Here is a 15587-nt window from a genome sequence, read left to right on the forward strand (position 1 = left end):
GTATAAATAAGATTTTGAGTAAAAAATAATGCTTAAAATTATGAGAACAAGCTAACATTATTGTAGTTACAATTTACACTCTTTATTATTATTATTATTATTTTTTTATTTATTAATTAATTTATTTATTTTGTCTGAGTCTGTGGGCCGCAATGGTTTTTCGTCTGAAGACAGAGTGAGGCAAAGGCGTCTAAGCAGGTAAAATTGGACAGAAGAATATTATGTTTTCTTCCAGCTGCTATGTCACAGTATGGCCGCCTTGTTTTCGACCCACTATTTGTTCCCAGCAAGAAGCCATTATATATACACAATGACGCAAAAGGCTGGAGCCCATAGGCCAACTCGGTTACTATTGCAGATATGAAAACAAGGTTAGATATGTAAGGACACTTTTAAATTCCAGCAACACTTTTGTTTTTGTACTAGTGTACCGCTCAATAAAGAAAATGCGTTACCATACATCATGTTGGGCTACACGAATGAAATAATGTGTGGTTTAAAATTAGCTACACCAAGAAGAATTGAAAGGAGACACAGTGAAGAATAAACATGCAAATGCAATATCTACGCCAGTGGCTTAGCAACCACGGTGTTGGGGGGGGGGGGAAGGAAGAGCAGATACGAAGGACGCGAAATTGGGTCTTGCACTATATTTTTCATTGTGTCTTTCCGTTCCCTTTGGTCCAAATAATTTCAAACCACACTTTCTTTCATTCAGTGTTATCCAACAGTGGCAGCTTTGTACTTCTCGTTACTATTGGGCAGTATACTAATATAAATACAAAACTTACTGCATTTTAAAAATTTCCTTCTATATCTTACCTTGTTTCCGTATCTGCAATGGTAACCGGGTTGGCCTATGGGCTTCGCATTCTATCATGTACAGAAAATTTTCTGTAAATATTTTGTCATGTGCAGAAAATATTCCCTAAATATTTTGTCATGCACAGAAACTATTCTCTAAATATTTTCTGAGATGTACAAAAAATATTCACTAAATATATTTTGGCATATGTAGGAAAATATTGTCTGTGTTACTGGTAAATAATTTTAAAATATTCCATGAGAAACATTTTAAAAACCATTCCGTTAACATTGTATAAAACGTTTCAAATACATTTTCAGTAATGTTTGGAAATCATACAGGAAACATTTTTTGGAAATCTTCTCTAACGGCGTATAAAATATTTCTACAACGTTTTTGAGTATATTCAGAGAATGTTTTCAGTATTATGTGGAAAATGTTTTCAAAAACATATGGAATATATTTCCTTAAGGGAAGTAGGATACATTTTCTGAAGGAAAATGATGGCACGTTTTAGAAACGTTTTGAAAATATTTCATTGCTGTGTGGGATGTAACGCCCTTAGTTTCCAACATTGTATAATAAATGGATATTGTAAGTGGTCGTTTAACATGCAGATTTAAAATAATAATAACTTGACAGAGTACAATTTAAAAAAAAAACTTTCTGTTTCGTTGGGAACATTGGTAATCTGGTTATATTGTAGAGTATGTGAAACAGCCTGGTCTCAACAGTCACATGACACTAAATTTCAGCGTTTTGTATCTGTCAGTTTAAAACTTACAAGGCCATCCGCAATTTGAAAGATATATATCATATATCTTTCATAATACGGTTCCAGAACTGATGTTGACACTCTGATACTGCTATACTGCTAATGGCAAAACAGTATTTGGCATGTGAATGTTCTGCAAGATGGGTGAAGATTTGGGAAATAGAGCATTCATGTGTTCTCTAACATTGGTCATCGAAGACAACCACGTTCTCATTGTCATGGATTCATATATGGAACAAATGGAGAAAGTTTTGTTGTAAGGTAGGAAAATCAGCAAGAGAATTATGAGATGATCAGAACTGTTCACTGCGAGAATTCCTTATCTCATGGTCGTATGTTTGAATGCTATACCTGGTATCGTGATGGACGTAAAAACGTCTCTGATGGCCCCGAAAGTAAACGTCAACCAGTTGTGCAGAGGATAATGTGAAGTGTGTTAGGAACCTGCTGTAGTCAGTTCATCACCTAACTGTCCTCATGAAGAAAAATGTGCTCCACATTAACCACGAACGATCTAGAAGATCTTAAAAGAAGATATCGGAAAAAGGAAGGTTTTGTGAAGCTTCTGCCTCATTCTTTGACTAAAGAGCAAAAAGCTCAGAGTCGAGTGGTGAGCAGAGTTGATTAAGTCCATGGAGTCGGACACTTCATTGCTGAATCCCATCGTTAAAGACGACAAACGTGTTGCTATCAATGTGATGCATCAATATCATCATCATCATCATCATAGGTATTCTGCCTTTATTGGCAGGTCACTTGCCGCAGCTGAGAAGCTTCCATGCTCCACGATCCTCCGCTAACTTCTTCGTCTTCGCGTATGATCTTTCTTTTTTTATATCATCCATTAATTGTAGTCTCCTTCGCCCCCTCCCTCTCTTTCCCGACACCATACCCTCTAGGGCGTCCCTCATGATACAATCTCTTCTTAGGCAATGTCCCAACCAGTTTCTCTTCCTCTTCCTAATAATATCTAAAAGGACGCATCAATAAGGACGCAAAAAATATAATGAAGTGGAACAAATTCACTACAATTCGAAAGATTCGCCTCCAGGAATCAAGGAATATGCTAATAATCTTTCTTGACGGCCAAGGCATCGTCCATAAAGAATGGGTTCCTGAGGGTGCAACAATCAAAAGTTTCTTCAATCACGACGTTCTTGATCGCTTGCTGAAACGTGTTTATCCTGTGTTACCACATTACGAGAATCGGTAGATGATTTCTCCTGAATGACAATGTTCGTCCTTAGCAATAATTGTGGCACAGTTCTTGGCGAAGTACATCATTCCCAAGATCACTCACCATCCTCATTCCCGAATTTGACTTCTCGGGAACCTATTCCTTAAACTCAAACTGGTACTGAAGAAGGAGCATTACACGATTGTTTAGGATATTCAGAATCCGTGGCGGCACACTCATCGAACCCCGGAGAATGACTTAAAATCAGTTTTAATGACGTCATGAAACAGGCAAATCTCTGGTAAAGTTGTCAGATTGAACTGAAGGCAAGCCCGGAGACAGCAACATATGTGTAATTGAAAACACAAATTTAAAAGATTTTTCTGTTGTGTGTTATTTCCACCGGTATTTCAAACGCTCATAACCACTATTACTAACAACTAACACTACTGTTACTACTAACCAATCGTTTACTGCAATAACTGAAAATAACAAAATATTAGTGATTATACATACTTACCGTATTACTCATATTTTTGGAGCTTCTTACTGCTAAAGAAGAGTCCTATTTTCCAGAGCTTTTTGTGGGAAAATTGACATATTATAGAGTGCATCTGAACACATGTTTCGGCCATAAGTAGTTCAATTGATATTCTATTATCTGCTTTAATTACACGAAGCATTCCTTCGACAGGTGCATTACTGACTAATGTAGCGAGAATACATTGCATTATTTTAACAAGTTTGGTGCATTTGCTTTCTCGAACACTCCCAGATTTACAACAATTATTATTATCCTTCCTATCAACTGTTGATATTATCGATTTCAAAGCAGAAAACATTTTACAGTTCATTTCCATCGAAACTAATTTTAGACTTCATTCCTACCTCTGTTAAACAGTAAATGAAAACAATATCGGTGCTACCCGATAAAACAGGTGCAAGAATGAAAAAAATTTAAGTTCAGCATTTTGTTTGTAACGAAAAGTAATCCTTATAAAAATTAACAACAATTAAGTACAATATATATTATTAGGCATAATGTGTAGATAATTAATTATAGGGAATTTAATATTTAAGCTTGTATATCCGTAGATTGCATTTCAAACCCAGGCACTCCGAATGCAGCTCGGAAATTTGGCAACTCTAATAAGTGCATTGAAGGAAGAAAGCCTACTTTGAATAATCCTCACTACAGTTTGTTGCAATATCTTCAACTTTCCAGGTGCCAGCACCAATCCTAGAAATTTGTTGTGAAAGCTTATATAGACGAGGTATTATTTACCTCCTTGATGCAGTTGCATTATACATAATTCAGTTGAAATTCTGAGCTTAAACTAATAGTGAAGAAATATACCTAAATGAATTACCTCGATGGATGATCCCAAAGATCTTCCTGATTCTTCATACTACTGTATAAGAAATGCTGTGATTCATTGAGAAGTTCTTTAACCAAAACAATATAGAGAGAACAATTCCGTATAAATACGATAGGACTGCATTTGCCCTTGATTGGCTACGCAGAGTCTATATTTTTTATTTCCCTTACGATTTGTCATTTTCAAATACTGTAGCCTAACAGAAACTTTATAGCAAGAATTTGTCATGTTAAGGAAGGTAGTTTGGTAGTATTTAAACTTTCATGAACACAAAATATGTATTCTAGAAGGTTGACATGGATCCAAAATGTTGTGCAAGAGGATGTTTTTCGTACATATAAGGCTTTAAGTCGATTAGAAATTAAAAAATGGTATTGAAGACAGTGCTCCAAGCAAAATTTCATCTGAACTATATGAGCATTCATTGAGAAATTTAATAGTTCGTTTTTTTCAGGTGTTCTCAAGAAATATAGATAGTTTCGCATTGATAGAACTCTTACATCACTTTCCTTCAGGAATTTTCTGGCAGTTATTCTTTAACATGATAACATTAATAGTTATGAACAACACATTCAATGTAAAAAAAGAAAAAAAATCAATGCTAAACCTACTTTATTTGTAAATGATCTTACAAATAACCAACTAAGTGTTAGATGATCTTACTAGTTTTGCTTCGCTGCAGTAACAAAAGGCACTCACTGACCTGGTTCCCAAAGCTAATTACGAAGACCAAGAGGAACGTGTCCATTAGTTTACTATCAGTATATTTGCCATCAAAAGCTAAAAAGATTAAGAAGTAATTAAATTTATATTACATGATATTAAATTTGGCCTATAAAATATATGAATTTTACAAGTAAATCCAGTTTCAGCGCTTCATAACAAGCTTTGGTACTCTAGGAGATAAAAAATGCAAATGTGTAGACCTTAAACCTCGATCAAATTTAAATCTAATTCAATTTTTTTAAGTGATTAAATTCGAATAAACTGAAAGGAAAAACGTTTAGTTTGGAGGGAAATGATATATGAAAAGCCCAAATTTCCAAGAAAAATTTCCAAATTTTCTTTTTTCTATCGAGGAGCAAAGCTCTCATGTCCATCTGTAAGTGGAACAAGTATTGATGTATATGCTTTCAATGGATCACAAGATTATTTAATATCTTCAGAATGTAAAATTGAATGTATATCTTTCGCATTCCAAGTGTAAGGTAAAATAAAGCCAAAAGTATCCTGGTTTTAAGAGGAATAAATCGTAAACCGAACAGCTAGCTATCAATAATACTGATAATCAGATATTAGAAGAGTTGAGTTGATTTTAAGTTTAACTTCGCTTGCAGCAGCGAGGCTATATGAGACGGAACCTACTGATTAACGTGGAATCCGAAGCACATACGATGAAATAATTTTATTGGTTATTTGAATAACATTTTTAGAGATTATCTGGATTTAAGAAAATAAACAAATTTGACAAAATGTGTAAAAGAAGAAGGTTCAATGTCAAATTACATAATACGGTAGATGAACTTGAAATTCCTTATTATAAGAAAGTAATATTTTCGATTAATGTTTTGTTACAATAGTCAGTTTTCGTCTATATATAGCACTGTAATTGGCTAAATGGATTTCTTTAAACCTACTAATTGATAAATAATCTTATAATCTTCAGGTGGAAGTTGCCGCTTACATGGATATTTTCAAAAAAGGACATAAAGACAAAGGAGGGATTCAAACAGAGAAACAAAAGCACTTCTGAACGACTTGGCGATCGATTAGAAAGGTGAGAAGCACAGGATAAAACTAAAAAATCTCTTCTTTGCACCTGTCCAAAGTAATAAATCCAAAAGTCATAAGCGTTTGTTAATGTTTCATATTACACACACACACAATCATTCGGTGTTTTTTTTTATTTTGGTGAGATCGTTTTACGTATTTGTAATACCTATAAAGGTTATTAAACTGTATTCATCCTGAAGAATATGGTATTTGCCTAGGTGTAGGTAACATTAAGTCCCTGGCGACCACAGAGTTCTGTGCTATGTACCTGCAATCTTATTTGTTTCTTTTTTGTGAAACAATATAATATTGAATTATACTTTACTTATCTTTACAATCTAGATGGTTTTTAACAGTTGTAGATATTTATTATTTCTTGTATGATATCTATTATTTCTTTTGAATGTCTGGACATCAAGTTTCAGCAGGATGGGCTTCATTACGTGTAACACACTGCAGTTTGTGAAAGTATCAACACTAAGCTGAAATGAGTGAAATGCATCCAAACCAAAGGATTTATAATATACACACTGGTTTCCAAAAGGGAAATGAACTAATTTCTTAGTATATTAAGTGTTAAACTTGTGTGTGTAAACTTGTGATGTGGTTTCGTGTTTTTGTAATTATTGTTTTTCCCCTTCACTCAGTATGTCAAAGCTGGTACTAATAGTCCAACTTCATTTAAGCCTCGGTACTAAGTACGTCTTTAGCTCTACTGGTTCGAAGATGATGAGAACTTGCATTAATAGTCTCAATAATAAAGAAACATTGTATCTCAGAGAAAGAGCATGTACTGAGGATCGAATACCAGGTAATATATGGAGACTGCTTTTTGACTTAAAGTACAGAGGGATTGCATTGCTAAATTAAAGAAGTCATTTTCATTAGTTTTATTAAAGAAGTCATGGCTGAATCCCTAATTTAACAAACTCCTCAGTGCTCGGACCATCTTCGCCGGATGAAGCAAAGGAAAAGTTTATCTTACCTGAACTTTGAAACGCAGCAGGCACGGGTTTCCACTGAACGCTACAGTGAATGGTGCAGAAAGAACCTGAGCCTGGGGAGGTTTGTCGCTTTTTTTAGGGAGGTCGTCCCACGCATTTCTTCTACTTTCTGGCGTAACGAGCTACACAAGCCTTGGAGGATTTTTCACGCGCATGCCTATTAGTGGCCAAGACCAAGGCTGCCAGGTCTCCTGATATTCCAGGAGATTTCCTGGTTTTTCAAGTTGTCTCCTGGTCTACTGATTTTTCTTTAAAAAATGTTAAAAACTCCTGGTTTTGCGCATCATCCAAAAGCTCTTAAAAAAGTAGACTTCAGAAACCAAAAGGAATTCGTATCTAAGATGAAATGTGCTTTGCAACAAAAGTTTCCCTATCTATGGCATCAAGAAATCTCCCAAATTATGGACTGCAAGATTTTAAACTGAGGTGTCTTGAACTATATATTGAAGCAGTACATCAAATTGAAGAGATAATAACTCTTCCGTGACTAAGCGTTAGCGTACACGATTTTGGCATGAAGGACTGCGTTCAATTCCCGGTGGGACCTTATGTGGTTCGGATTTCACGTTAATCAGTAGGTCCACGTCTCATACAGCCTCGCTGTTTAACGGGACGTTAAACTCAACTCAACTCGAGAGAGAGATACGCTTCATGATCCCGTCATGACACATTTAGAGATGATTAGCTTATCAAATGAGATAAGGAAATCGGCACAATCAATTGCTCCTCTCGTAGCTGACTTTCCTAATGATATAGAATAGAGTAATTTGCAACAAGTAGATACAGAATGGCGGTTATTGCGAAACACAGATTTGTAAACTGAAAATGAAGTTTCTTTTTAAGATTTTTGGATGCTTGTCAGGAGCGTCATTTCAGATTTTGCTTAGGGGAATAAGACCCTTTGATATAAGTAAAATTTCGGACATTTCATTACTATTCTATTGATAAAATCAATATAAATCTCCAACTCAAGGAGTGCAACTGACCCTCCCCGCCCTCCCTAAATGGCGCCTCTGATGCTTGTTAGTAAAAAAAAAATAAGTAGATAGCCTAACCAGTTAATATTTCCGAATTTATCCACATTTGTTATGTCTTTGGTCTGCCTTCCTCAAGTGTCACAGTAGAAAAAGTGTTTTCAATCGTAAATTTGATGAAGGCGAAACAGACTTGATACCCAAACTTTGCAAGGATTGCTGCACACAAGAAGGCTCACTTCTAACAACTCATGCTAAGATCCCCTGTGAATCGCTCTCTGACCAGCAGAGTCACTGTTGACATGTACGCAGATAAAGATGATTAGCCTTTTATTGGTAAGTATAATTATTGATAGGTCCACTGTTTGCCTTGTAAAAAAAATAATCATCCTAATTAACATATTTAGATATTAAGTTGTATCTCCTGGATTTTTCCTGGATTTTGGGTAAGAATTTTCCTGATTTTTCGAAAAATTGGTTGGCAACACTGGCCAAGACTTCTAGTTTCTATGAGTTTTCCTTCATCACGCCGGGGAGGATGCATTTTGACTAATACATTTTTACATTAAGTTTTTGTTCAATTAAATAATGTTTTTATTCACTCAAGGCAGCTTATGTGGCCTAAGTGATGCCTAGTAGCAGTGGCGGCCGGTGGATTGTGGTTTCGGGTGTTGCAGTACGAACGATCGGAGACAGAAGATATAAAGTGGACTCATTGACTAATTAGCATAACTTTAGATGCAAATGCTATGTGGCATATTAAATTAAATAAAATTCTGTTTTTTAAAAAATAAAAAATGCAGAACATTTAATCCGATTAATCACCTTAATTAATTAGTACGTTCATTCTTCTCTCTTTGATTGGAACAAATCTGTATAATACATGCTGGTTGAACTCTGGTATTCTTATTGTCAGGTATTTTTCGATGGAAAGCATAACCAATGGTGATAACCTTTCTTGGGACATTCAATTTCTTGAAAGTGTCAATTCTTTTTGATGTGGGAAAAAAAAAACTTTTCTTCTTTTACTGACGCCATAGGTACAGTTAATATTAATTTCAGAAGCTTTGTAGATTCACTAAATATTTTTTCTAGATTATTGTGAACAAAGCATTGTAGCAAACTCAGTCCCTGACAGTGATCCGAATTCGTCTTCAGTGTAGACTGAAGAGAGTTCGTATTAGAGATTAATGTTATAAAAAAAAATGTACATTGAACACGCTTTATTCACAATTTATGTAGGAACATTGAAAATAAATTGTGGAAATGTATCTAGTGCATACAACATTACTGCCATAAGATGTCCTGTAAATTTAAACCTTTTTTTTTTTTTTTTCGAACACACTCCTGAGTTGCACTTTGCTTGTTTTGTCTAAGCCTTAATTGTAAGTTTTTCCTCGGTTGAAAGCTCGACATTTTTTTTTTTTAAAGTTATTTACAAAAGTCATTGTGTGCAATTCATTCAGAATTTGTAGGTTATGTACAGAATTAAAGCACACACAATAAAATTAAATCTAATAACTACTAACCAAAACAGCTGATACCAAAGAGATCCTGGTATATGAATTGTGAATGTTACATATTCATACATAGGGCTGTCAACTGGCCGGCTTTTCATTGGCCTGGCCGGAAAAATTGCTGTTATTTTGATTAAAGCCGCTGACGGGTACAAACTTCTCACCAGCCCCTTTATAACCGTTTTATTTATTTATTTTTTTTTTTTCAAATTTGTATCTAGTTCGAAGTATAGATATTGAAAAGTAGCTGTCATTCTGTAAACTCAAAACTGTTACCTTTCACCACCTATCAACGATTAATATATTTTGTTCACCTGTTTAGAAAATTTTAGAGAGATGACAGGGACTGTATCAGGGAAAATTTGAAATTTACTTTCAAGGAATATTATACATTTATTAAAAGTGGAAAAGGACTTCTTAAAGCAATTTCCTATAGTTGAGGTAGATACTATATGTTTAAAGAGTGAATTTCATTTTCCAAATCCAAAATTGTCACGTAAAGATTATTATGCTTTTGTTCATCTGTTTCGATAATTTTAAAGAAATGGTAGTTACTGGTAAATACAATAAAGTGATCAATGCCGATTGATCAATTTCAGTTTCTCATTTATAGCACAATGTATCTATTAATCTTATTAGTGAATGTTCTAAGGATATACAGAATATATGTGTTAATGCACTTTTGTTCACGATAGTACATTTGCTTGCCATGGATAGGTCTGAACAGAGATACTTCACGCTGAGACCTATATCATAGAGAATTTTGAGGAAGTGTCGTTTTTTTTATTATTATTATTATTTTACAGAGTTGGCTACCCTATTAATATATCAACACGCACACACACACATATGTGCGTAAAAGAAAAAAAAGTACATTCCAAATCATCCGTCGTGGTTGTTACGCAATGCACGATAAACACAATATATTTCCACATGAGGCGAAACAATATTTATCAACGTTCTGGAAAGCAACCTTGAAACCCGCCAGATATAGGAACATGTTAGCTGGGAGTGGTCCAAAGTATTTGAGGAAGGTCCAATACGTCTACGTAATAACGAACCTGTCTTATACTGTACCCGAAAAGATAAGTAATTTTTAATTACTGTCACCTATATTTTTAGCAAAAATGATAGAACGATTATTTCTATAAGAAAAGAAAGAGTACATGATGAGGGGTAAAATAAAATATTTACCGTACATCAATCATTTCTCTGTTAAACAAGTATAGTTCATTAGGAAAGTCTATAAATGTTAGTCAAGTTTCGAAATTTTTGGGAGGTCCGAACCCGGTGGACCCCCCTCGTGATTACGCCCCTGAGCATTGCTAACTAGTTCCAAATTCAATGTAACGTTCCCCATCATACAGTTTTATGTGGAAATTATCAAGAGTATAAAATATATTTATTTTATAAAAGAAATATGTTTATACTAAAATACTATCCACAGGGGGGGGGAGCGATTCTACATACTGACTTATTAATATTTGATTTTGAAGAAGCCTTCATTATCAATATAAGCAAAGTATTTACTTGTAAATGCGGGTCCACTTTCATTTGTTTTCTTCTCTACTAGATATCTTCTTTCTTATTTTGTAATTTGCAATCACTTGTCATTATATTGATTTGCTTCAGTATGGTCCCGTAATTTAAAAATATGAATGCATAAAAACAAATCCCATTTGTTAATTGCTTGAAAGAAAATTCAGAAATCTTATTTAGCGTGAAAGACCTTCTCATTCACTGGAAACCGTGCTGTGTTGCAGAAGCACTGCAACGACCAGTCCCTTTAACTTCTGTGATAGGGGAAAGGAGACTTAACATTTGCTCCAATTGCCGCGCTGAAGGAATCTGGTCGTTGTATGCTCGCTGCAACACAATATAAATTAGAGACTCTGTGACGGATTATTTTTCGCTTTTTAAAACGGATTAACGGAACGGACAGTTACAGAAGTATGTATATATAATGTTATTTCAAGTATATATGGGAGTATTAGAAAGTATTTTTTCTGTTCTTTACTACTATTGCTAATATTATTTTTTTCTTGAAATACTTTGGTCGTTGCGCAACGCTGCAACACTAACATTAGCCGCCACTGCTTAGTAGTATAAAAGCACTACCCCAGCTCTGTGATTTGGGTAAATCAAAGCAAGGGTCATGCCACTAACACATGCGTGTGGTTCGGCGTCAGGGAGACACTCGATTGCTAGTATAATTAATGCCCCTCTTGATCCGGTTCCTCCTCTCTCTTCTCTCTACTCACACGAATAGAAAAGCGCAGGGCGACTCACATCATATTTTGGCTCCAGCTTAGGACTTGGCAACCAAATCTGTGTAAGATAAGATATCGTTGTTGGTTAAATGTTCTATATGGTTTGTAAATTTGTTTACTGTTCATGTCAGCCAATATCATGACATGGGAAGGTTATTCTCAATCTCCTCATAAAAATAAGGTTTTCCTTCGACCAGTAGGTAACATTTTGTGCTCGGAAGCTTTGATATATGAATCATTCATCACTGATAATAACTTTTCCAAGTTTCTGAATAGTGTAAATCACCTGAAAGTGTGTCACATGCTTACTTTATTCAGTTTAAATCATTGCCAGATAATTCTTGAACAAATTTTGGTCAGCATGGGTATAATTGTAAATGATGCTTCCGCGACTTCTCTGCATTGCTCCTCTTTCGTTTTTGGTCTATCTTTAACTCTGTTGGTAGAAAATAGTTTCTGTTCCTAACGACATATTTTCAATCTCTTTCTCTCCTTACGTTCCATTTCTCTTCGTCTTCAATTGAATGCGAATGAATAACACAAACACACTAAGAAAACTATTTAAGTCCCTATCCCCAAAAGGGTGACAGGAGAACATTCATGGGTAATTTCAAGGCTCTACGCATTATACTTTCGGAGAACTGGCGAATTAAAAAATCCCTTAGCAGACGTATTTCCCAAAACCTCATCTAGTGTGCAAGAAGATTTATATAAAATTAAAATATTCCATGTCTAATAGTTTGGGAGAACTGACGAAAGGCAAAAACTCATTCACCTCCTTATAACTCTTAGGATACATATTTCGGAAAACCCTGGTCTTACCTATACTCTAGCATGCAAGGAGATCATTTCCTCACAAAATTTAGGGGTGCTATGCACAGTAGTTTCGTTTCCTCTCCCCTGGGAAAATATTAAAATAGAACACTGGGTGATTCGCTCCGTCATAAAGACCGTTTCGAAAGACATGCACCCGAGACAGTGAGACATTGTTCCACTGTCTTGCAAGTGATTACATATGCGATCTCAAAGCCATATTTATAGTCTATTCATCTACTTGACGAAAGTGCTCTCCCTTTCGAGTTTACGGTAGGGTTGCCATATATCCGTATTTTGTACGGACTGTTTGTATTTTTGGGTCCGTGTCCGTGTCCGTATTGTACAAAATAGGAAATAGGAAAATGTCCGTATTTGACAGTTTTTCGAGCTGCCCAAAAATTTCCGAGTCGGAATCGCTAATATTTCGGGCGAAAAGAATTGTGTTTTCATCATATAACTTACATTTTAGTTACTATTAATATAGTAGGTTATGTTTTTAAAATATATCATTTTTCCATTCCAGTGTTGTTTTGGTTAGATTTAATGTAGATAATCTAATAGCATGATATATTATATTTGTGTTTATGAAAAAGGTATCGAACATGTTAGTTTCCAATAGTGTTTTAAGCATTACAGTAAACAATTGTGTGATTACCTAAAAACGTGATTTTTAGGTAAGAAATTTCAAAACATTTATTCTGTGTTTGGCTACCGTATTTTGGATAGGTCGTCATTTAAGGTTTGTCCGTATTTTGGATCAAAAAATTATGGCAACCCTAGTTTAAGGGCAAATCATATAACAATTTGGCGTCTGATGTTTTTTGAATATGTACCCATCACTGATCACAAAAATGTCGAATGCCAGAAAAAATTACCTCACGGGAAGGGAGAGGGAATGAAAGAAAGCTGATATTTTAGCCGTTTCTATTATTTACTGTATCTCCGTAACCATTGGATCTAGAGCATCCAAACTTTTTCATTTTGTTTGTCTAATTGTCTTGTACAATTTAATTCTAGTGCATTTTTATTAGTGTGTTAGTGGATGCCATAATGGCCTACAAGGGCAAGGGGTTGTATGCAATTGAATAGTCAAGGGAAACAATATTAAAGGGGCAGGAATGCAGTTTAAATTGAGGATCATCTGATTTCGACTTTGGCAGGCAAACTGCAATGGCAATACTAGGATGCATTCTTTTGAAAGGGACTGTACTAAAATAAAATATATTTAAAGTATCCTGACAATGGGTGATGCTTTGATGAGAGAATGGGTTAGTATTGTTAGTCTTCTTCTTCTTCTTCTTCTTCTTATTATTATTATTATTATTATTATTATTATTATTATTATTATTATTATTATTATTATTATTATTATTATTATTATTATTATTATTGAAAATCCTTCTAAAATACAGAAAGAAGAAGGAGGGGACTTGTCTTCTACGGCTCTGAAAGTGCTACGTAGCTGTTTACTTGAGGATAACTTACTCAGCATAAATTCTGCATGTTACACCATTACGAGGACTAGTAACAATTTTAATTTCCTTTAATTTTAATTTGTATGAATGTTTTAAAAGTAACCACAATGATATAGAACAATAAAACTTACGGTAAAAGTCGGATAAGAATTTTAGATTTCCTAACAGAAAGTGTTCTGCTTCTCTGCTTTAAAACCCAGCAACTTTAATTGATTAGGTAACCATAGAGTTCCGGTCTGGCAAATTTTTCTGTTGCTACACAAACAGGTTTACTAGCTATTTCTACATTATATCAATTGCAACAAGATTATTTTACATAATAAATAAATAGGATTAAATATTGCATTTCTTTTAAGGAATATTTTTTAAATATTCAACTCTAGTCACATAGACTTGAGACACTAATTGATATTGCCATTAAATTACTCTCTCTCTCTCTCTCTCTTTTTTTTTTTTTTTCGTTTTGACAATTGATAGATATAAGGGGCTACAAAAGTTACAGGCTATACACAAGCGGAATGGAAACGTGGAGATGAGATTTCAATAATCACCTAAAAGCTTACTAATTGTGTTGAACTAGTATTACGTTTTACCTGAACCAATAATAATTGCGTAAGATCATTTATCAGGTGACAAATTACAATTGTTTCTCGTATAGGTGTTACATCATTATCGAGTTTTATGACATGGATATTGAGCTATATCAAGGAGAACTGCATAGTCTTTTTTTTTTTTTTTTTTTTTTTTTTTTTTTTTTACAATCTTCTTACGATGATTAATAACGCCGATTGAATGTAAATCCACTCCTTTACTTATGAGAATTGTCACCGTTCTAATTTTCTGGTCTAAGAAGAGATTTTTTCACCTGTAAGAAATGAATTGAGGATTATAAGGTCATAGGTTGGAGCAACTTCATTTCACTGCAAGGGTTTATAAATTATGTGGCACATCGATGCACTATACCCAAGAATGAAGTACAGTTTTAGGTAACTGCTGTCCACTGACAAAATTGATGGATTGCAAGCAAGTTGTTTTTAATGCTGCTTCTGGGATCAGCTCTGGAGACGAGCTGACTCGCTGTGGTCTGGAACTCTTTGGTATCGCCTGATACCGAGGCTGTAGGGGCCTTATGCTAAGCATCTCAATGGGATAGCAATCAATGGAAGCCTGGAATTAAAGAGACTATTAGTTTACATTATCATCAACAATTACCATAACATCTTTGACCAATACTAGCTTCTCGTACACCTGGGATGAGGAAATCGTACCTTGCTCGGGGATAGTTGTTCTTAGTTAATGCATAACCCATGTATTACATATATTGTGTGTCGAGGTTCGAAACATGAGAAACATAATAAGACGGCATCAATTTGTTTCGGGGAATTTTACCTAAAGGGGGCTGACGACACATCAGCTCAAAAGAAGCATGTTAATTGATGTACCGTGTGAGTGTTACTAATATTGAATTTGTCTTGAGGTGAAAGTAGAGTGAGTCTACCTGAGCTGAATATGTTTGTGCAGATACTTCCAAGTGTGCAGACCACACATCAGCTCTAGAAGAGGAAAAAATATTTTTAATAGAGTGTGTGATGATATGAACATCGGAAATGCCTAAAAACCAA

General features: G+C 34.7%; 1 protein-coding gene across 3 annotated transcripts in view; it reads left to right on the forward strand.

Annotated features, from left to right (window-relative positions):
• Positions 1 to 15587, forward strand: part of LOC145693400 (putative multidrug resistance-associated protein lethal(2)03659) — a 309144-nt gene that overhangs the window by 58755 nt on the left and 234802 nt on the right. For all 3 annotated transcript variants that reach the window (XM_081769366.1, XM_081769367.1, XM_081769368.1), the window contains exon 3: positions 5803 to 5913. In XM_081769366.1, the coding sequence (XP_081625492.1) occupies positions 5803 to 5913 (111 nt within the window). The remainder of the gene's footprint in view (positions 1 to 5802; positions 5914 to 15587) is intronic.

Source organism: Thermobia domestica, chromosome 8 (genome assembly GCF_964235325.1).
Source record: "Thermobia domestica chromosome 8, izTheDome1.hap1.1, whole genome shotgun sequence".
NCBI lineage: Eukaryota > Metazoa > Arthropoda > Insecta > Zygentoma > Lepismatidae > Thermobia > Thermobia domestica.